The 23,424-nt window shown below is 36.3% G+C and overlaps 1 protein-coding gene across 1 annotated transcript in view; it reads left to right on the top strand.

Moving 5' to 3' along the window:
- Nucleotides 1–286: 286 nt before the first annotated feature.
- LOC127455973 (neuritin-like protein) overlaps nt 287–23,424 on the top strand; it is a 56,227-nt gene continuing 33,089 nt past the window's right edge. The window contains exon 1 of the mRNA XM_051724204.1: nt 287–437. Coding sequence (XP_051580164.1) covers nt 317–437 — 121 coding nt within the window. The 5' untranslated portion in view covers nt 287–316. The remainder of the gene's footprint in view (nt 438–23,424) is intronic.

Below are 23,424 nucleotides of genomic sequence, written 5' to 3' on the forward strand. Positions count from 1 at the left end.
TTTAAGTATTTAGAAATATCATGCTACTGAATAACAGAGTTTCTTCTTCATATTTGAATGTACGAGAGCTACTGATGTTATCATTATGTAATGTTTGTTAATGACTTACTTGAATAATTAAAGTGTTACCCATGTGTATTACAAGAGTGTAGTAGTTTAATGCAGGTGGAGGATGTGAAGTTTTCCGCTTTGACAAAATCTCCGTTGAGCAGCTGTGTCTCCGCAGCCTCCTCCCCCTTTACTACAAGATACGCGAGCTAGGTGAATCATTCACCGCTCGAGCGCAATGCGAGCTAATGCAGTGAGTTTCTGCTAAATGAACGGAGGGCTACTACACACGTCAGTACTATCATCAGAATCTGTTCACTGGTATACGTTCAGGATGACTCCTCTCCTCTGCAACGCTTGTCTCATCTTGCCTGTTGCTCTGCATTTGCGTAAGTTGATCCAATACATTTGTTAAACCGTTTCAAATTATTCTCTTTCGTGTCGGAAGGTTAAACGTGAATATTACTCATAAAAACTACTCATGAAATGGTTTGAGGGGTTCTTCTCTCTCGCTCTCTTAGGGGCCGTTCACAATGAACTCATGTTTGTGGAGACTGTGTTAACGAACGTCTTTGACCTCAGCTGTTTTAACAGCGTCTCGCGCAGGAGCCCCGCGTATTTAGACATCAAGCCAGGTTTAAAAGAACGTCAACTTTTAAAAGTGCTGCGTCTAGCTTTTTTGTATTTTTTTTTTTTTTTTTTTAACCTAAAGAATGAGTTTGGTGTGAACAACCACTTACACACACCAGCATGTACCTGCGTGAAATCGCTGCATTTTCTGTTTTATTCCGGCTGCAATGAATCAGCGACGCATATTATGAATTACACAAATAGATATTCACGCTGAATGTCACGGTCTGTTTTCTCGTTTGAAACGAGACAAAAAGAGTAAAATGGCACATATGAAACATACTGGTTCCGAATCGTAAAGACGGGTCGATACTGTGTGTATTTGTAAGTGTGGATCTGTCCAAAGTGCTGCAGAGTTCTGGGTTCTTAGCTGGAGGAGTTCAGTCGAGCTCTGGATGTTGCCCGGGGCACCGTTGACGTTTCTCTGTTTCTGTGTCAAAGCAAATATGTTGACGCTGATGTGACTGTTTCCCCCGAGGATTTAGTCAGTGTGTGGAGAAACATACATTTAGGAACAAACGTTGTATAAAAGCATCTGCTCTCCCCCTCACAGCTTGTCCCTCCTGAGAGTATAACCTCTTTTACCCATTTACCGAACAATGTTATCGGCAGTGTTGGGTAAGTTACTCTAAAAAAAAGTAATTAATTACTAACTACTAATTACATAATCTACAGTGTAATTAGATTACTGTACTAATTACTCTGTCTGAAAAGTAATTGCATTACTTATTACTAATTACTTTCTAAAAACCCTTATCAACCTCGACCAGATGAATACAAGGATAGACATGAAACTGTTCTTTCAATTCTTTCAAATAAATCATATAAAATCAAATAAATTATTCATGAACTCACAAAAGAATTTAAAGGGGCGGCGTTGAATTAGAAAACATATTTTAACATTAGATGTTAAATTTCGATTTTTATTCACTGTTGTTTTATATAGATTGTTCTATAGTCTATAAAGTGTTTAACACAATTACATCAGAAGTAACTAAATTACTGAAAAATTAAGAGTAATCCCTTACTTTACTTTTTTCATTGAAATAGTAATTTAAATACAGTAATTAATTACTTAGTAATGCATTACACCCACCACTGGTCATAGGTCTGAGGGAGGAAATTGTATTTAAAGGAATATTCCGGGTTCAATACATGTTATTGTATAATATGGGAGCGGGGGGGTTACTTTTAAAATGCAATCCATTACAACTGCTGATTACTTATTTAAAAAATAATAATTAATAATAATAATTCTTAATAATAATTAAGAAATGTAATCAGATTACTCTTAATTACTTTTGGATTATCTCAAGGTCACATATGTGAATAAAATCAAGAGAAAAGCAATATGAGCTGGAAGACTTTTAATTATGCCTTCTGGATGCAAATGAAACATGCTTGAATAACGTTATGAGAAATGTAGTGTTGCATGTGGACAGATGATTTTCTTTATTTTATACATTGCTTATATTATGCTTGTAATCAATTATAATCAGCTATGAAGTCATATTCATATATGCACATTCATGTAATCATTTATCTATACATTAATGTATCAGTGTATTTGATTATACTCAAAATGTATGCAGGGATATTAAGAATTTGTAGCTATTATTATATGTAAGAAAAAAAACTTGAAAAACAAGGGACACTGTCTCCTTAATAGGAAAACAGAATATGTTCAAATGTAGAACAACTCAGTATTTTCTTTAATTTTTTTTTTATACCTGAGTCCTCTGTCTGCTGCAGAATATACAGAAAAATAAAATCTTATTTTCTTATCAAGCTAATACAATTAGAACAGATGCACTGAATTATGTCTCAGTTAACATTAAACAAGTCTGACAAGATATACGTATTTCAGATTAAAAAACACAGCAAAGTTTAATTCTGCCATGTATTGCAGTTAGCGTGTAGATTAATTGGCACCATTCATTAACTTCTGACTGCAATAGGTAGATCACAGTCTATCTTCATCATCATCAAAATCATTATTAATGCATTGCTTCCAGTGTCTTTCCTCTGCTTGCTAATGATCCACAGTCACACATCACCAGCTAATGGTAATGGGTGATTCTATGTTTGTGTTTAATCAGGATTTTAATGGGGGGGATAAATATTCTAGATTTTAAGAATAGATCGAAATCTATTTAAACATTAGTGTGTGTTTAAATACTTATTTCTACTTTATGAGTTTTGAAATGTTACAGTTGCCAGAATTTCTCCTTCACCCAGACTTTTGAACTGTTTGAAGTTAAAGGTGCTGTATGTGATTTGTTTTCATGGAAAGGTATTCAAAAAATGTTCCTACTCCCTGAAAGATATTAATGTAATAAGTGTTGTGCCAGTAATGCCATTTTTATGCCATGTTGTTCATAACAGTTGTCAGTTGAGGGTGCTATTTTGCAGCTGTTGTTTTTGACAACCGCTTCTGCTCGGTGTCTGTCTCAATAAAGCTAATTTGGTATCTTTGGAGGGCTGGGTTTTGGAAAGATCCAGCGGCTAAGCTTGTGGAAATTCCAGAAACACCAAATATCTCTTACAGCACTTAAAGCACATTTTCCACTAATTTGGTATGTATGTGTACAATTTGGATTTTTTATTAATGAAAAAAGAAATGCTGTCCCTACTGCTGTTGTCATTACATGACAAAAGCATTTCAGAGAACAACTTTAGTGTTTCAACTGAAGTTATGATAGAAATGAGAAGTGACAGTGAAGTTTTTAAAGTAGGCATCCCGTGTGCTGGAAAATGGGCCGTTCACCGGGGGGAGTGCATGTTTCTCCACTTCAATAAGAAATATGTTCCTTTCTGCCACAGTGTCAATGATGTGCAATTCGTGTCACAGTACTGGCAGCTATTCCTGCTCCAGCAAAAACGATCAATGGACGGTCGGACGGCAAAACTATCAGGGAACCCTTATAACTCATTTTTGCTAATCTAATTTGATTTTCGTGTGGGTCTTCCCTTCAAATGCTTCTTTAAATGACAGTTATATATTGGGTCCTTGGAAAATGACAGCATCTTCACAGTTGGAAAGAATAAATTGCACTGAACTGTAATGTTGTTTCCCTTTTCTTTTTTGAAGAGACAAGAATGTCGAAATTTCCATGAAAATAATAAATTTTCTCCAGTGGCCATCGCGATGAAACAGCCCTTTTAATAGTTTGACCTCATTTGCCTCGATAGCACAGTGGTGAAGTGAGACAGGTGTTATCAAGACAGTGAGTGGTGCTTCTGACTCCTGTGAGTCATGAGAGAGAACCAGAAGAGATGTTGAGTGCGCATCTGATCATATTTGTACCACTAGAGCAAGCAGTGGTCTTTATAATTTTATGTTAGAAGAATTTTTTGTTTATTTTGTTATAAATAAAAAAAAAATGTAATGCTTATAGTAATTCAAATTTTTACAAAATGTAATTGGTGTAACTGTAACGGATTACAGTTAAACATTTTTGAATCCTGAATTTTATAGAAAATTACGCCGTTACAACCAGGGTTGGGAAGGTTACTTTTGAAATGTATTCCACAACAGATTACAGAATACATTATGTAAAATGTCATTTGTAACGTATTCTGTTAGATTAGTAACGTATTCTAAATACTTCGGATTACTTCTTAAGCACTGGCAGATTTTTTTTTAAAATACCCTAACCACATAAAAAACATTGACAGTGCATGTAATCGTATATTTATTGGATTTAAGTTTCATCTATCAAAGTGTTTCTAACTGTTTTTTGTTAAGCTGTAGAAACACAATGTAGCTACTCTATTAAGCTCCCAAGAGAAAGTTCCTCAGTGATGTCACATCCACCTTTTCACTCACAACAGTGTGAAAGCGCTCGTATGAATAAAACAAATCATAAGAAAGTGTTTCATCGCTGTTCAAAAGCTCCTCAGATCGCATCATTTATATGGATAAATGTTTTCCAACTGAATATTATATTTAATATTAAATTAAACAAATGACAATAAAATACAAAGTAATCTCTTCAGTAATCAAAATACTTTTTGAATGTAACGGTATTCTGATTATCAACTATTTGAACTGTAACTGTAGTGGAATGCAGTTTCTTATATTTAGTATTTTAAATACGTAATCCCGTTACATGTATTTCGTTACTCACCAAACCCTGGTTACAAATATTCTGTTACTCCCCAAGACTGCCAATTTTACAACTTTGTTGCCATGACAATGTAACACTGTAAACCCTGTAATCCCAGTAATTTAGTAGTCTGACACAAAAATGGCGATTTAAACAACTTTACAGCTAAAATAATGCACAAATTTTAACAGAAGAATTAATGAGTGTTTTTATAAAATGATAAGCTTTACATTTCTGCCTTTAAAACCTCAAAACATTGGTCCCATTCACTTCCATTATAAGTGTCTCACTGTAACCTCAATTTTTGCTTCTTTTTTTAAAGAAAAGGAGGGACAAGTAGAAATAATTTTTTGTTGTAATCAACATTATGCCGCAAATTCTGTCAGCTGAGCTAAACTTGTATTGAACCTGGAATATTCCTTTAACCCATGTATGTGTAGGAGTAAAAATCTTAAGACAAGTAACACCTGACAGATATTAAATTATTTCACCTCTGTAAACTGATGGTACTAATAAAACAATTAAGTGAATTCACTTCAAATGAAAGCTTAAACTCATTGCCAGTGCAAAAAAAAAAAGAAATGTTTTTTTTTTTTTGCTCTTGCAAAATAATTATTTGCACAATGTTATATAGACCTATACCTATACTGTTAGTGGACATTAATCCTCTTTTACTTCAATCCTAGCACGCAAAATAGATTTTAGATGTGTAGTCAAATCATTTTGTGGATGGCAGTGTAGTATCTTTCTTTCTTTCTTTCTTTCTTTCTTTCATTTTTAATGTGTATTATCACTAATGAGCAGAGAATAATCTTTCTTTTTTTAATTTGTATTATCACTAATAAGCATTAGAGGGCCTATTGAATCACATCATCTTTGTTAATAGTGCCTCCACTCCACAACAAGCCACCCCTATTTATTAATTTATTTATTATATAACAGAATAGAGAGAGTGAGAGAGATGAGCAATTTTATCAGAACATTATTTCAATCACATTGGAACATGTCTATCACAATAGATCACACTAGACTTTAACCTGCATCCCTGAAGGTGCACCTCAGCTTCTTTACATTCATACACTGCTGCTGTGCCATGGTTCTTGCCAAGCCACCCAGTTTATCATTCATTTGTAAAGCCACAAAATCTGAACTAACTCTCTACGTATGATATATCTCTACAAATTTATATGCCAGGCTGCCCATGCGATCAAAAATGATAATTAGTCTGCAATGCACCCACACTTACATTTTGTCAAATAATTTATTAACTCAGGGCAATGCAGTACACATTGCCATATTCTTTCAAATTGTACATTCACATTTATTGTCTTAGTAGATGGTTTCTTACCAAAGGAACTTACGATAAATATGAGGAGATGAGAATGCACAGCGCAAGATTATAAAGGCCACAAACGGCAAGATGAAACCTCTGATAATTGCAAATACATTGAACTTCAATTCTTATCACTCTTACTACATTGCTACTATACAATGACCTGCTTATTTGCTACACATGAGTTGGGAGAAAAAGCATAGGATACTTGTAGAGCAAGTACAAGTGAGTTATGTGAGTTCTATGTGAGATCTGGAGTAGATGTGTAATGTAGATCCATCCTCCATCAATGGAGCTTCAGCCTTGAAAGGGAGGAGTGATGCTGGCAGGAAGTTTCTACTTTTCTGAGTCTAAGGTGGGTTCCTTGAGGATTGAGGTTATGTGGTCTATCTTAAAGTCTGATAGGACAGCTTCACTAGACAAGGAAATGCTGACAGCAGAAGAAAGGAAAGGCAGAAGATCAGAGGGGAGGAGTGGGGTTGAAGGGGCAGGGTGACTGGTGAGGAGCTGGAGTGTTTTTCTATTTGAAATGACTTCAAACGAGGTTAGCAGCAGAGAGGGAATCAAACAAGTCTGGGTTTGTGAGAATCACAGCATTTTCCAATCAAATACCTCCATTTTTTCATTTTCATTCATTTACTGTCTGCACTTTTCTCGTCTCTTCGTAAAATATGCCTCATATGAATACGGGACATTGACTTTTACATACAATTCTCAACGTTGATTGGCCACACTTCCCCTTCCTGAACTAACATATCTTTTCAATAATATAAATAATGCTTTAAGAACAAAGCATTTCTTTTTAGCTAAAACCATTAGTTTGTTCAGTGTATAATAAAAAACAAGCAATTCATTTTTATTTGATATCATATGGAAACGCAGATCTTTCTTAAGCTGTAGTCATAAGCAGTTCCTGAACTGTCTTGCGTATTAATACCTCACACAGGGTGGTGAGAATTTTACATTTAGTCTAAATAGAATATTTTATTTCTTAGTTGGTTTAAGGGTAGAAAACCCTCTCAATCTTTTGCTCTTTCCTTCTTTCCCCACCTCACTTTCATATTTATATTTTTGAATGCAGACAGTTTGCTGCATTGAAAGAAGCAAGCATGGCTTTGAGTAAAGATACTTGAAAACTCCTTGAAAACTAGGACACTAATGTTTACTGCCAAGTGTATCATACACACATCCACTCCAGTCCTATCTAATGTTTGTTTCTGAAACAGTTTATGATTTCAAAACTGTTTATGGTTTTGCCATTCACGTGCAACATATGTCCATACACAGGGCCATAACCACCATAGACATTGAGGGGGACATGTCCCCTCCAATATACATTAAAGTGGTCTAATGTTATGGGGTTTTTCCATGGTTGATTATTAAATTATATTAGGTCCCCCCAATCCTGAACCTGTGGTTACATCCTTGTCACACTCCAAATCCAGTCCAGTTACACAACAGCTTAATTCTCAGGACAGACATATAGAGTGATTTTTACATACTGTATGAAGGGTCTTAAATCTTTCCCACATATTCTTTCTTTACATGTTTTAGGTAGAGTCTATGGTGCAACTTCTGGGGTGTTTTAGGCAGCAGGACCTTCCTTCGTTCACTGACTCACTAAGCATTTCATTAGGAACACCTGTATATCTACTTATTCATGCGATTATCTACTCAAACAATCATGTGGCAGCAGTGCACTGCATAACAGCATGCAGATATGAGTCAGGAGCTTCAGTTAATGTTCACATCAACTATTAGAATGGGGTAAATATGTGATCTCAGTGATTTCGACCGTGGCATGATTGTTGGTGCCAGACAGGCTGGTTTGAGTATTTCTGTAAATGCTGATCTCCTGAGATTTTCACTTTACTCAGAATGGTGCCAAAAACAAAAACATCCAGTGAGCGGCAGTTCTGTAGACAGAAACACCTTGTTGATGAGAGAGGTCAACGGAGAATGGCCAGACTGGTTCAAGCTGACAGAAAGGCTACAGTAACTCAGATAACCTCTCTGTACAATTGTAGTGAGCAGAATAGCACCTCAGAATGCACAGCATATTGAACCTTGAGGCGGATGGGCTACAACAGCTGAAGATCACGTTGGTCACTTTATGAGGATCATAGTGTTCCTAATAAAGTGCTCAGTGAGTTTACATTCATACACACAAATCAACCTTGTCTGAGTGATTTCTCACTGTCTGCTCTGTAGTTATAGACTCAGTATATGGCTGAGCCCCAAAATAAGCACTGTAAAATAAACCTACTGCTGAGCCATAGCATCCCCTCGACTCTCCACCTCTATCTGACACTGGGAATGAATATTCATGAGAAAAGTGACTTACTTCTATTTGAAGTTATAGGAACTTGTGTCCCCTAGAACTAATGAATCCTGAGTGATTCAGCGGTGTGAGCATTTGTGTGCATTGTGGATAATGTGAGTGAGAGAGAGGAGAGAGGATGGAAAGACAGTGACACAGCATGCAGGGTAATTAAAGGAATCTGAATTGGACACAGACTCTGCAGTGCATAGGAAACATTGGCGTTTTTATCCAAGGTCACTGTAGTCCATATCCCAGGTGGTAAATACTGTGTGGGTTGCATATCTGCAGCGGAGATAAAACATTCATTGAATCCCTCAGGGCATACCAAGGCTAAATGTGCAGCCAAATATGGTCATCACCTTTTCTGAACTTTTTACAAACTAAAAAGAAACACTTTATTAAAAACGTAGTTTCTTCTTCTCTAGCTATAAGTGATGAAGTGCACTGGCCAAACTAAAGGGATAGTTCACCCAAAAATGAAAATTCTGTTGTTCCTTACTTTCTTGGAACGCAAAAGGAGATGTTAAGCAAAATAACAGTCTCAGTCACCATCCAATTTCATTGTTTGAATGGAAAAAGTATTCAATGAAAGTGAATGGTGACTGAGACTTACAGATAGCCTAACATCTCCTTTTGTGTTTCACAGACGAAAGAAAGAAATATGCAAAAAGACAGATAAAGAAGGGAAAGTTTAGTTGAGAACAGATTAATATAGTCTTTAGAGAAGAGAAGAGTAGAATGCTGGAATTGGAAGAAGACCAAACTCCAAATGCCTGGAAGCGTGCACTAACCCTGATAAGTTACAGCTGGTAACTTCAATGTTGCAGTCGATAAAAACTCATTAGAGCAGGACTGGGTCACTGTGTTAGTGTCCAGTGCAATGAACCTCGCATTTACTCTCCATCAGAGGGGATGAGAGGAGCCTCTATTGATCTTAGCAGAAAGCTCATTTATTTGGCAGATGGAAAATGGCTTCAACATGGCCTTAATTCACACCTCAGCTATGGTCTACAGTCTCAAGGTCGTGAACTAGACAAAGGGTATGGAAGAGGACATTCATGTTTACAGTAGGAGCATATTGAGAACCATCTTGTTTTTGCACCTCGTGAAGTCTGAACTGAGAGGTTTGAGTGCCAGTTGCCAGACTACACAGCATTACAGCTCCAATTCTGTCACCACTGTAGAACAGAATCTACTTCCAGGGAGTCTGCCTCAGTTCCTCTGACACTGCTTGTGAGGAGGGATCTATCCACTGCCCAAAATAGCATCTCCACCAGTTTAAGTTCCCCAAAAGTCTGTTAAACTCTTTTTAAGGTGGCTTTTGATTCACTGCCCTGCAGCAGGAAAAAACAGTATTTTGAAACACAGACTTAACTGACCACTTTTTTGTTTTTTGCCATGTCAGTAGAGCTTGTGACAGCCCAAAGGAGCCCCTCTGGTTATACAGGACCACAAAAAGTAACACCTGTTCATTCAGTGCACAGGAGGCCTGTTCACACATTGTTTTTTTTTTTTAATTGCCTTACAAAATATCTCTATATAAACTATTTAATGCATTGAATCTATTATGGTTTTGCATGGTGATTCCCCTGTTTGGCTGGTTAGCTAGAGTCCATCCTGGTCTGGGCCCTCCAAAAAGTCAGTATATTGAATCTAGTCCTCTCTCTGTACTGTGCTGTGTAATGCAAATCGCATTAGATTTACCAATGAGTAATAAGACATAAGACTAAGCAAAATTTGAAATAGTTATTCAGGTATGTCAGAAGCTCTGCTAATTAAAGCAAGGGATGTTTGCCATTATGCTTTCGCCAATATTTCCCTCTTATAGGTTACTTTTAACAGAGAATGTAAGTTCTAATTGCACTTTATTGCAACTAATTGCAAAAATTACATTTTTATTTTTATTTTACATCACAAGTAAGCTCATGTGGTTTTTAATTAATTAGTAGTTAAAATGTAGGAATGAAATAAATAATACTCTAATCAGGATGTTTTGGCTTTGAATTAATTTTATGATATTCACCGGTATATTGCTTAGTGTAAATCACACTTAAATACTATAGACAGGAAAAGCATCAGATAGATTCTCAAATTCAGTGTGAAATACAGCACTGTTAGCCACTGGATCATGCTCTAGCGATTTTGCTAACTCTGATATTTACTGCAATCATCAGTTCAAATGATCCTGCTTATCATTTTTAAATATTTATCATCCTTTTCTTTGATCATAATAAACCGTTCTGCACTGATTAGATTTTGTACTGTCCCTGCAATGATTCTGTTCAATAACATAATTGCTTTTTCTGCCATTGTCAAAATTATATGCCAATGCCAAGTGGTTACCAATTATTTTTTTTTCCTACTTCAGACAGAGAACAGCATTGCAGATTTCTATGAAAAATAAAATGTGTGTTCTGTCCGCTTCCTGGTAAATGTCATTGAAAAATCTTATGATTCACTGGCTCGGAAAAACCTTAGTATGGAGCTTTTATAATTCAACAACCCTTTAAAGCGACATACTGCAAATAAGACTAATTTTAAACTTGCGGTTTCAATAGTTTCCAAACTCGCCTCATTTCTCAACAATTTGAGTACACAGAGGGGGCAAATACGGTGGCACAGGGGTGCACAACACAACCTTAGCTGAAAGCACAATTGAAGTAGGCTGCAACACAACAGAATTAAGCCACAACACAACAAAATCAGAAAATAAATATTTATAAAAATTCTGTACTTTTTTGTCCTGAAGTGATCTGGACAATGCATACCTGGTTGAGTTTCTACCAAACCTCTTACTGAACATAACCTTATCAATATTTCCAAATGTATAAAATCAATTTATATTCAAATGGACATTTCTAGCATACTTGAAGTCTTTTCTGTTTAGATTTCCACAATGGAAACCCATTAAAGGGATAGTTCAGCCAAAAATGAAACATTTCTCTAATTTACTCACTCTCATGCCATTGCAGATGTGTATAACTTTGTTTCTTCTGCAGAACACAAACAAAGATTTTTAGAAGAATATCTCAGCTCTGTAGGTCCATACAATACAAGTGAATGGTGACCAGACCTTTGAAGCTCCAAAAATCACATAAAGGCAGTCAGGGTTGGGAGGGTTACTTTTAAAATATAATCCGTTACAAATACCGATTACTTAGTAAAAAATGTAATCAGTAACTTAATCCAGTTACCTCAGTAAGAAAATTACTTTTAGTTACTTTTTGATTGCCTCAAGATCGCATATCTGAATAAAGTCAAGAGAAAAGCAATATGTTCTCAAAGACTTTTAATCATGCCTTCTGAATGCAAACAAACCATGTTTGAGTAATGTAGCTATTATTACAGTATATATAAGAAAACACATAAAAAACAGGGACAGTGCCTCCTTATTAGGAAAACAGAATATGTTAAAATGTACAACTCAGCATTTCAACCAAATCAGATGAGTCCCCTATCTGTTACAGAAAGTGGTTTATTTCCTCATCAAGCAAATACAGTTAGAACAGATGCACTGAATTATGTCTTGGTTAACATTAAACAAAATATGACAGGATATACCTCAGATTCAAAAACACTACCAAGTTAAATTCTGCCATGTATTGCAGTTAGCGTGTAGACTAATTGGCACTGACCATTCATTAATTAATTAACTTCTGACTGCAATAGGTAGATCACAGGACACATCTTCTTCATTATTATTATTATTATTATTATTAATGCCTCCAGTGTCTGTCCTCTGCTTGCTCACAATCCACAGTCAATCATCACCAGCTAACGTTTATGGGAGGTTCTGTGTTTATGTTTAAGGAGGATTTCAATGACAAATAATAATAATAAAAATAATTAAATAAATAAAATTTTGTTTTAAAGAATAGATCGAAACAGATTTAAACCTTTTTAGTGTCTTGATTAAGATGGAAATGAGAAGTCACAAAGTTTCAACAGTAGGCATCCCCTGTACCGGAATATGGGCCGTTCGGGAGTGGTCGTTTCTCTGCTTCTATTCCTGCTCCTGCGAAAACGATCAACAGACGGTCGGATGGTGAAATTAGGGAACACTTATAACTAATTTTAGCTATCCTAGCTCACATGATTTTCATGTGGGTCTTGCCTTTAAATGCTTCTTTAAATGATATGTTGGGTCCTTGGAAAATCACTGCACCTTCACAACTGGAAGGTAGCCTCTAAATTGCACTGAACTGTAATATTGTTTCCCTTTTCTCCATTGAAGAGACAAGAATGTCAGAATTTCCACAAAAATAATAATATTTCTCCAGTGGCCACTGTGATGAAACAGCACTTTTAATGGTTTGGCCTCGTTTGCCTCGATAGCACAGTGTTGATGTGAGACAGGTTTTATTTGTGCATGTGACAGTAAGTGGTGCCAGATTCACGTCAGTCACGAGAGAGAACCAGACGCGATCTCGAGCGCGCATCTGATCATATCTGTATTCTGTACTAACGCAAGCAGCGGTCTTTATCATTTTATGTCAGGAGGATCTTTTTTTTTTTTTTATAAATTAAAATTGTAATCCTGCTAGTAATCCCAGTTTTTACCAAATGTAACTGTAATCTGAATACATTGTCTTTTTATGTAACTGTAACAGATTACAGTCACACAATTTTTGTATTCTGATTATATCCTGAGAACACAAGTATTCCGTTACTCCCCAAGCCTGAAGACAGTATAAAAGTAATCCATATAACTCCAGTGGTTTCCAGTGTCGTGCATTTTTGTTGTAGATATTCAAACATACAGTGTTGTTATGAAAGATAAATTACATACTGTATTTTAAGTATTTCTCATTTTTGTCTTGTTTTCCAGTAAAAATATCGAAACCGTCTTAAAATGTGATTTATTTACTCGACAAGCAAACTGGCATAAGATTTTAAGTCTTGTTTTGATAGAAATCTAATACAATTTAATAAAGTTTATGCTTAAAACAAGAAAAAACGGTTTGCTAATGGGGTAAGAAAAATAAACTTAATTCAAAGGGAAAAGTTTTTATTTTTTTGCTTACCGCATTGGCAGATTAAAGTTCACTAAATGTTTGTCAGATTTAATATCTTATCCCATTTTGCTTGACAAGTAAATGTTTTAAGAATTTTTTGATAATCTTACAGGAAAACAAGCAAAAATACTTTAAAATATTTTTTTTGCAGTGATATATAGAAATACAAATATGGAGTGTATTTTTTAACTTTTTGTAACAACTCTAATATATAAAAGATTGTTTTCCTTTCATGGTCTTTATGGATGAAAGACATTACAAACAACATCTCTTTTAAAGAGAAAATAAGGCTTTATAGTTTTACACTTGTGCTTGTCTTCCAATGACTTGAAAGACTTCAAAAGACGTGACGACATTTCCAATAATGCAACATATTGAGCACCGATGCTCATTGGTTTTTGCATTCTGGGAATTTTTAGAGAGCGAACGTTTCAGGTCACTGAGACAGACCTGACTACTGAAATAGGGAGCTGATTGAGACGTACCCACTGATTTGCAGTGGCACAAGCAGCTCTCTGCTTTTTCCAAGCAGCCTCATGATCTCATCTGCAAGACAGACTGCCACAGGACTTACATAAAAATATTTTCTCTTCATTTCCTTGTGTTATGGCGTAATTTTGTTGTGCTATGGTTTAATTTTCATTGTGTTGTGGCTTCATTTTCATTGTGTTGTGACTTAATTTCATTGTGTTGTGGCTTATTTCCACTGTGCTGTGTTTTTAGATTGTATTGTGGCTTAATTTTATTGTGTTGACTTGATTTAATTGTGCTGTGGTTTTTCCGTTGTGTTGTGCTAGAGGATCTCTTTGGTTGTTTTTTACCAAGAATGTGTGAAATAAGCACAAAGTTTTAAAAATTAAGTTGAAATAACACTGACTTATTGTTTATATAAGTATACACCATCGATTAACAAGCACAGAGCTCATGGTATGTCTGTCCAGAAAGGTGTGTAAGTTAACATTAAAAATCATTTTCATGGGGGCCTGGGTAGCTCAGTGAGTAAAGACGCTGACTACCACACCTGGAATCACACGTTTGAATCCAGGGCATGCTGGCGTAGTGGGCTAAAGCCCATAACTGGTAATCAGGTTGCTGGTTCAATCACCACAGCCACCACCATTGTGTCCTTGAGCAAGGCACTTAACTCCAGGTTGCTTCAGGGGGATTGTCCCTGTAATAAGTGCACTGTAAGTCACTTTGGATAAAAGCATCTGCCAAATGCATAAATGTAAAATAAAATGTAAATATGTTCAAAAAGGCACTTGGGAATCTTTTCCTCTTATGGGTTGGGAGTACAGGGAGAAACTGATATTAAGGCCTAATACTAGTGCTTTAATGCAGTCATATTTTTTCACTGTCTGACCAAAATGTACAGGTGCATCTCAATAAATTAGAATGTCGTGGAAAAGTTCATTTATTTCAGTAATTCAACTCAAATTGTGAAACTCGTGTATTAAATAAATTCAATGCACACAGACTGAAGTAGTTTAAGTCTTTGGTTCTTTTAATTGTGATGATTTTGGCTCACATTTAACAAAAACCCATCAATTCACTATCTCAAAAAATTAGAATATGGTGACATGCCAATCAGCTAATCAACCCAAAACACCTGCAAAGGTTTCCTGAGCCTTCAAAATGGTCTCTCAGTTTGGTTCACTAGGCTACACAATCATGGGGAAGACTGCTGATCTGACAGTTGTCCAGAAGACAATCATTGATACCCTTCACAAGGAGGGTAAGCCACAAACATTCATTGCCAAAGAAGCTGGCTGTTCACAGAGTGCTGTATCCAAGCATGTTAACAGAAAGTTGAGTGGAAGGAAAAAGTGTGGAAGAAAAAGATGCACAACCAACCGAGAGAACCGCAGCCTTACGATTGTCAAGCAAAATCGATTCAAGAATTTGGGTGAACTTCACAAGGAATGGACTGAGGCTGGGGTCAAGGCATCAAGAGCCACCACACACAGACATGTCAAGGAATTTGGCTACAGTTGTCATATTCCTCTTGTTAAGCCACTCCTGAACCACAGACAACGTCAGAGGCGTCTTACCTGGGCTAAGGAGAAGAAGAACTGGACTGTTGCCCAGTGGTCCAAAGTCCTCTTTTCAGATGAGAGCAAGTTTTGTATTTCATTTGGAAACCAAGGTCCTAGAGTCTGGAGGAAGGGTGGAGAAGCTCATAGCCCAAGTTGCTTGAAGTCCAGTGTTAAGTTTCCACAGTCTGTGATGATTTGGGGTGCAATATCATCTGCTGGTGATGGTCCATTGTGTTTTTTGAAAACCAAAGTCACTGCACCTGTTTACCAAGAAATTTTGGAGCACTTCATGCTTCCTTCTGCTGACCAGCTTTTTAAAGATGCTGATTTCATTTTCCAGCAGGATTTGGCACCTGCCCACACTGCCAAAAGCACCAAAAGTTGGTTAAATGACCATGGTGTTGGTGTGCTTGACTGGCCAGCAAACTCACCAGACCTGAACCCCATAGAGAATCTATGGGGTATTGTCAAGAGGAAAATGAGAAACAAGAGACCAAAAAATGCAGATGAGCTGAAGGCCACTGTCAAAGAAACCTGGGCTTCCATACCACCTCAGCAGTGCGACAAACTGATCACATCCATGCCACACCGAATTGAGGCAGTAATTAAAGCAAAAGGAGCCCCTACCAAGTATTGAGTACATATACAGTAAATTAACATACTTTCCAGAAGGCCAACAATTCACTAAAAATGTTTTTTTTATTGGTCTTATGATGTATTCTAATTTGTTGAGATAGTGAATTGGTGGGTTTTTGTTAAATGTGAGCCAAAATCATCACAATTAAAAGAACCAAAGACTTAAACTACCTCAGTCTGTGTGCACTGAATTTATTTAATACACGAGTTTCACAATTTGAGTTGAATTACTGAAATAAATGAACTTTTCCACGACATTCTAATTTATTGAGATGCACCTGTATATGAAAACATCAAACATGCAGTTTAACACGAACAATGCTTTCAAGATTCTGACACTAATTGTGTTTTGCTTCGAGACTGTAGACTACTCCAAAGCCCCTACAGATTGACAGACTGATTGTTTGAAAACTGTCTTGTTTAATCACTACTAGGGTTACGCATTTTTCCGGTACTAACGAAGTACTGCAATGACAACATTTTTTAAATGGTACGATATCATCTTGTTGCTAATTTCGGTACAACATTACAGTATGCAGTCATTAGCAAAATGATATAAGATGTGATTTTTTGCGATGAAATCAATGACAATTTGAAAATAAAATAAAAAAAACCTCTGGATGTGGCCAAGTGTGATATTTAAACAGCAGAAGAATGTAATTTAATTAAATAATATACAGTCACATGCACTGCACACTACAGAATGAACAAGAGGTGCTGCTCTCATATGATTCCCATACACTCACACAAATGCAACACACACTACTAGTGCTAAATTTTCATGCAGTGTTTCATGGAGTATAAATGGCTGTTAACACTTAAATGAACTCCTCCGGTGCAGTTCGGAAATTTTAGCTTGAGAGTCGCAACAGGATTATCCCAGCATTAATGGGAAGCTTGATATAACTAACCCGTAAAAACAGGAAGCACTCAAAGGTCTGTCAAAATAAAAGTCCTGCTTAAATGAAAGCTCTATTCAACTGGTTGCGTGAAATTGAAGACAGAAAAATATAACTACTGAAAAAAAATTTAATATTCAAAAAGTAGCAATAATACTCATAATAACAATTATGTAATATTAAATGGTTGTATTATTATTATTATTATTATCTGTAAACAATATCACAAATGTAAGCAGCCTTGTGCCACAGGTAATCAGATGTTTTAAAAATTGTTTTCATTAATACAGTTAAGCTGTGTTGTGCAGTATCAAAAATATCATTTCATTTTTTTGTAAAAAAAAAACCAATTATAATAATAATAATGATGTTTTTATTTGATTAAAACTGTATGTATCAATTTGATGAAACACCATTTGATCATAACATTTAATTAAAACATTTAACATGGAATCCAGAAATATTAAAACGGAAAATGCATAATTTGAATGTGTAAGACTTTATGCATTTCTTTTAATCAAGTCATTTTCTGTGTAATTTCATAAGACTTTTTATTTGTTGATTATAGTATTGATTTAGTATCAATACTGAGGTAACAGGGTTGGTATCATACCGAAGCCAACATTTTGGTATCGGAGCAACCCTAATCACTACCCCATTTTTTGTTCTACCGAGGAGATTAGATGTTGGAATATTGCATATTGACTTTTTTTTCACAGCTTTTAGAGGATATTTGAGTGTAGTTATTAGACTAGAGAAATCATACTAACCTGTCAATAGTGTTTCTGATTTAGCATAAAAAATATTATTGTTTTGTTCTCTCTGTTACAGCATAAAGATGGCTCCTACCAGCATAGCTACAAAGACTGCATTTTAAATAGCCAAAAATGAAAGGGAAATTTGCATTTTGAAGACAGTACTAAGACTTTCATATGAATACATGGATAGCATGATCTGCCATGACAGAATTGACAACAGAAATAATTCAGTAGTATATTTGAGTTCTTTGATATCAAATATCAGTCATGTTTGCAATCTTAAGGTCAACATCAATAAAAATTGACCCTTGTCTTATTGTGCATCAGTCCACATTATTCCAAAGCAAAAATCAGGGTTTCATTAAGGCACTTACAATGGAAGTGAATGGGGCCAATCCATAAACGTTAAAATATTCACCTTTTTTAAAAGTATAGCCACAAGATGTAAAGAATAAAATGATTTTAGTGTGATTAAATCACTTACTAGCCTTTTCTGTGTAAAGTTATGGGCAATTTTACAACTTTGTTGCCATGATGATGTAACGGCGTAAACCCTAAAACCCAAAAATGACTGTAAAAATGATATTTTAAACAACTCTACAGTTCAAATAATACTCTAGTTTTAAAAGAATAATTAAGTGCTTTTACAAAATTATAAACTTCACATTTCCATCTTTAAACCCTCCAAAAATTGGCCCTGTTCACTGCCATTATAAGTGCCTCATTGTAACCTTAATTTTTGTTTTTTGTTTTCAAGGAAAAGGAGACAAGTCTAAAAAATTTTTTTTGTGGTAATCAACATATTACCACAAATGCTGTCGACTGAGCTTAACTTGAGCTTAACACTTTAATCAAAATGTTTATTGGCTGACTTCAAGAGCTCTTATTTTTCAGCCTTTCCTCATACCACCAGTCATGTAGAGGCCATACACAGCAAGCTTCTCTTGTCTATTAACGTAAGAAACATCCACTTTTCACAATCCAATTAATTCCCTTGATATTCAATGGGAATATTCTCATTGAATATGCTTTTTCACCTGTAAACGTGTCATATTATGGAAGTAAAATTGGCTTTGAATGCTGTTTAATATGGACTTTTGCTCCTTTTTCCGAGCATGATTTTGAGCCAATTTTTTGTCAGATTAATTTAAATGCTGTTACTGTGGTTTAACAGATTAAAGTTGTATTTGATGTGGAAATTATTTTTATTGTGCCCTTACTGCTAAGCTATTCTAGTGAACCCAAATCTGAATATAATTTTAACTGCATTTCAAGGAGCTTCTCCATCTGTGTAGGTTTATCTGTGACCTTGTTCCAATGGAACTATGATATCTCTTTTTCAGGTTTTTCTTTGTAAGTGTCTTAGTGCCTCACATTTATCACATGAAATCACTGAACCCTTGTATCTTCTACATTCCCAGGAAGAGATAATGAATAGATACAATCAAGTCTCATCTCATTCGGTCTGTTACTTCTCTCCCTTCCACTTTAAAGTGACACATGGCCGCACATGTGAGTGAATGTTATTGTGGAAGTCACATCACAGTCCTTGTGATGAAAATAAATACTCTGCGCATTAATGATGGGAAACACACTGTCTACCTCGCTTACCCTGCCCCCAACAACATCTGGTAAAACAAATTTTAAAGGTGAAGTGTGTTTTTTTTTTTTCATGCAATGTAAAACAATTTGGTTACAAATTAACAAATTGTCATTCTTTATTGAGTACAAAAACAATCAGTGTTCAAAACAATATCCTTACTTTACCCCGATTCACTAAGGAAAGCCTATTAAAATGAGTTGTATTTTGAGCTATCAGGTTTGATTTGGCACTAAATCTCTGGCTTATGACGTACATCCGTGCATCATTACGTCATGTCTGCACACACAGGAAAGAAGTACTGGCTGTCTCATGTTCCGGCCGGAGAAACTAACTACGCTGTTCAGCTCAGTTCAGTAACACTCACGCAGTTCAGGACATCATCGTTGAAATCTAGATGGATGTTTATCTGTTATCCATTTGGCGAAGTTATTAACCTGCTGTAATGCGTGGATATGTTTTCTGGTAGGGTTGTTGAAGCTTATAATGCTTGTCATGCTTTTATGAATCAAACATTACTCGTGTGTTAACTGATCGTGATGTATCTACGTTGTCCGGTGAAGTTACTGTGACATGATTAATATGTATGACTTCTAAAACTGACATCTTGTAATTTTTTGTTGTTGTTTTTTTTTTTTTTTTTTTTTTTTTTTTGTGATGAACATTTTTTATTGATTCATACAGTAAACAAAGAAAAGCAAAACATATATACACAGAATCAACATTTAACCCCCACCACTAACCCTCCCCCTCTCACTCCCCAACCCCACCCTGACCCCCAACAAACATTCCTGTGGTCACACGAGTATACACACACACACAAATGAAATGTCTGGTGATCATAACACTGGTTAGGACCCAATTATTTATGTGTTTATTACCTATATTGATGACTGCCCCATCGCCTAAAATACAGAGTCTGGGGCAAAATGAAATTTGAGTGCCCAATAGGTCACACACAAAACTCTGAACCTTCAACCAAAATTCTTGGATCTTAACACACCACCAAAAAACATGGGTTGTGTCTCTAACTTCTGACTGGCATCGCCAGCAGGAGGGTGTATCTTTAAAACCAAGCCTATACAATCTAGAGGGGGTCCAATAGAATCGATGTAAAATCTTGAATTGCATAAGGTGCACCCTTGCATCTCTAGATGCAGACTTGACGTTTTTTAGAATCCTAGCCCACACTCCCTCCTCCAATACCAAGTTTAAATCTTTCACACATAATCTCTTGAGAGAAGTTGAAGCTCTGTCCCCAAGACTCTGAATTAGCAGGGAGTAATACACTGATGCCTCATGACCTTTTCCAAAAGCAGTAATCACCACTCCCATAGTATCTGACACTTTAGGGGGTGTATGCTACTCCCAAAAATAGTACAGAGCAGGTGACGCAGCTGTAAATATCTAAAGAACTGAGATCTGGGAATCCCAAAATGTTGGACCAGATTTTCAAAGGATCTCAACACTCCACTCTCATATAGGTCACCGAGTGTATTAACCTCCCTCACAATCCACTCTGACCAGCAGAAAGGGGACTTATTAATACATAATTCTGGGTTCAGCCATATTCTCAAGGCAACATTTAAATAAATGTCCGAATTAAACAGCCTGGACACTTTTGTTCATACTGGGTGCAAATGCGAGATAATGGGGTGAAACTTAACTTCTCCAATTAGTTTGATAGAAAGGCTTTGCAATGGCGAAATAGGGGCAAGAAGTTCCTGTTCAATACAAAACCAGGGAGGGGCTCTCTCATGTGGAAGCGACCAATGAGCCAAATGTCTGAGACCAAATACATAATAATAAAACAAAATCTTGGGTAGGCCAAGCCCAACTTTGTCAATCAGCCAATGCAACTTACTGAAATGTAATCTGGTATGTTTACCATTCCAAATGAAGGACTTCGCTATGCTATCAAATTGCTTAAAATAAGAGAGGGGAACATCTATAGGGAGAGACTGTAGCAGGTAGTTGAGTTTTGGAATACAATTCATTTTAATAACATTAACCTTGCCAATCATAGATAAATGTAATGAAGCCCACCTGCCCACATCGCTCAGAAACCTTTTTATTAAAGGGTCAAAATGAACTCTAACTAAATCACACAAATTTGCTGGGAATAAAATACCCAAATACTTAATGCCATGTTTGGGCCACTGGAAGGCATCCGGCTGCAAAGCCGTTACCAAGCAGTACGCTGTCAGAGCCAAAGCTTTGGATTTAGACCAATTAACTATGTATCCCGAGAACTTAGAAAAGGAATTAATAATTCTGTGGAGGCAAGGCATAGATCTAGTAGGGTCGGAGACGAATAATAAAATATCATCTGCATAAAACAAAAGCTCATGCGCCACACCTCCCGCCACCACCCCTGGAAAATCATCCTCCTTTCTTATCGTGGCTGCTAATGGTTCCAGGACAAGACAGAACAATAATGGGAAAGAGGGCAACCCTGCCGGGTGCCCCTATCCAGAGTAAAATAATCTGAAATTAATCCATTCGTTTGTACCGCCGCTACCGGGTGTCTATAAAGTAACTTAATCCAACCAATAAAAGTATTCCCGAACCTATACATTTCCAAAATCTTAAAAAAATAATCCCATTCTACCATAACAAACGCCTTTTCGGCATCAAGTGAGATGGCAGTGACCGGAGTCTGATCATTCGCCATTGACCACATGATATTGATGAAACCCGTAAAGTTATCAGAAGAGCTTTTGCCCCGAATAAACCCCACCTGATCTATATGTATATGAGATGTCGTAATTATAATTAATTGGTTAGCCAAAATTTTTGACAATATTTTAACGTCTAGTTGGATCAGGGAAATTGGATGGTAACTCTTACACTCGCTTGGATCTTTGTCCTTTTTAAGAATCAGACTGATCCGGGCTTGCATCATGGTTGGTGAAAGCTTTCCATTCTTTAATGATTCCGTATAAACTTCTAGCAAAAGTGGAGCCAGTTCTGTAGCATAAGATCTAAAAAACTCAGCGGCAAAGCCATCTGGCCCCGGAGCCTTGCCTGTAGGCTAGGCCTTAATTACTTCGCCAAGCTCCTCCAAGGTTATCTCAGAATCAAGAGAATTTTTTTGCTCAACTGTCAGTTTAGGAAGTTCTAATGGTTCCACAAAGTTTCTAATATCCTCATCAGTAGACGAAGACGTGGAACTATAGAGATCAAGATACAATTCTTTAAAAGCATTATTAATATCAGTGGCTAAGGTAAATATTTCATCACCAGCAGATTTCACTGTGTGAATGGTAGAAAAAGACTCTCTCTGTTTTATATATCTAGCCAGAAGTTTTCCTGCCTTGTCCCCTGACTCAAAGTATGACTATCTTGCCCTGAATAGCCAAAACTCCACCTTCCGTGACAAAATAGTATTATATCTGTATTTCAATTGGGTCAATTCTCTGAGGCCATCAGACGATATTCTGCACTTCAGCTCTGCCTCGGCACTTTTAATATTCCCTTCCAACTCTACGAGTTCTCGTGCTTTGGTATTTTTGGTAAATGAGGCATACTGTATGATCCGGCAACTAAGAACCACCTTAAGTGCCTCCCAAGCCATGCCCACAGAGGATACTGAGGACCAGTTGGTCTCCATATAAACATTGATTTCAGCCTTTAACATTTGTTGGAATTCAGGATTTTGCAAAAGGGATACATTAAAGTGCCAACTATATGATTTCTTTTCTCCATATGTGGCAACACCTCTAAACTCACCAGGGTGTGATCTGAGACCAAAATATTTCCAATTGAGAAATCAACAACAGATGAAATGAGGGACTTAGATTAAAAAAATAAAATCTATTCTTGAATAAATCTTATGGACTGATGAAAAAAATGTATAGTCCCTACCAGATGGGTTCAGAAGTCTCCAAATATCTGTAAAACCAAGATTTTTACACATCCTGTGAAGCGTCAATGTTGTTCTAAGGGAGTTACACACTTTTGCTTCACTATGATCACGGATTAAGTCCATCAAAAGATTAAAGTCTCCTCCCACTATTATATCATGAGGGGTGCCA

This window comes from Myxocyprinus asiaticus, chromosome 18 (assembly GCF_019703515.2).
Source record: "Myxocyprinus asiaticus isolate MX2 ecotype Aquarium Trade chromosome 18, UBuf_Myxa_2, whole genome shotgun sequence".
NCBI classification, from domain to species: Eukaryota; Metazoa; Chordata; class Actinopteri; order Cypriniformes; family Catostomidae; genus Myxocyprinus; species Myxocyprinus asiaticus.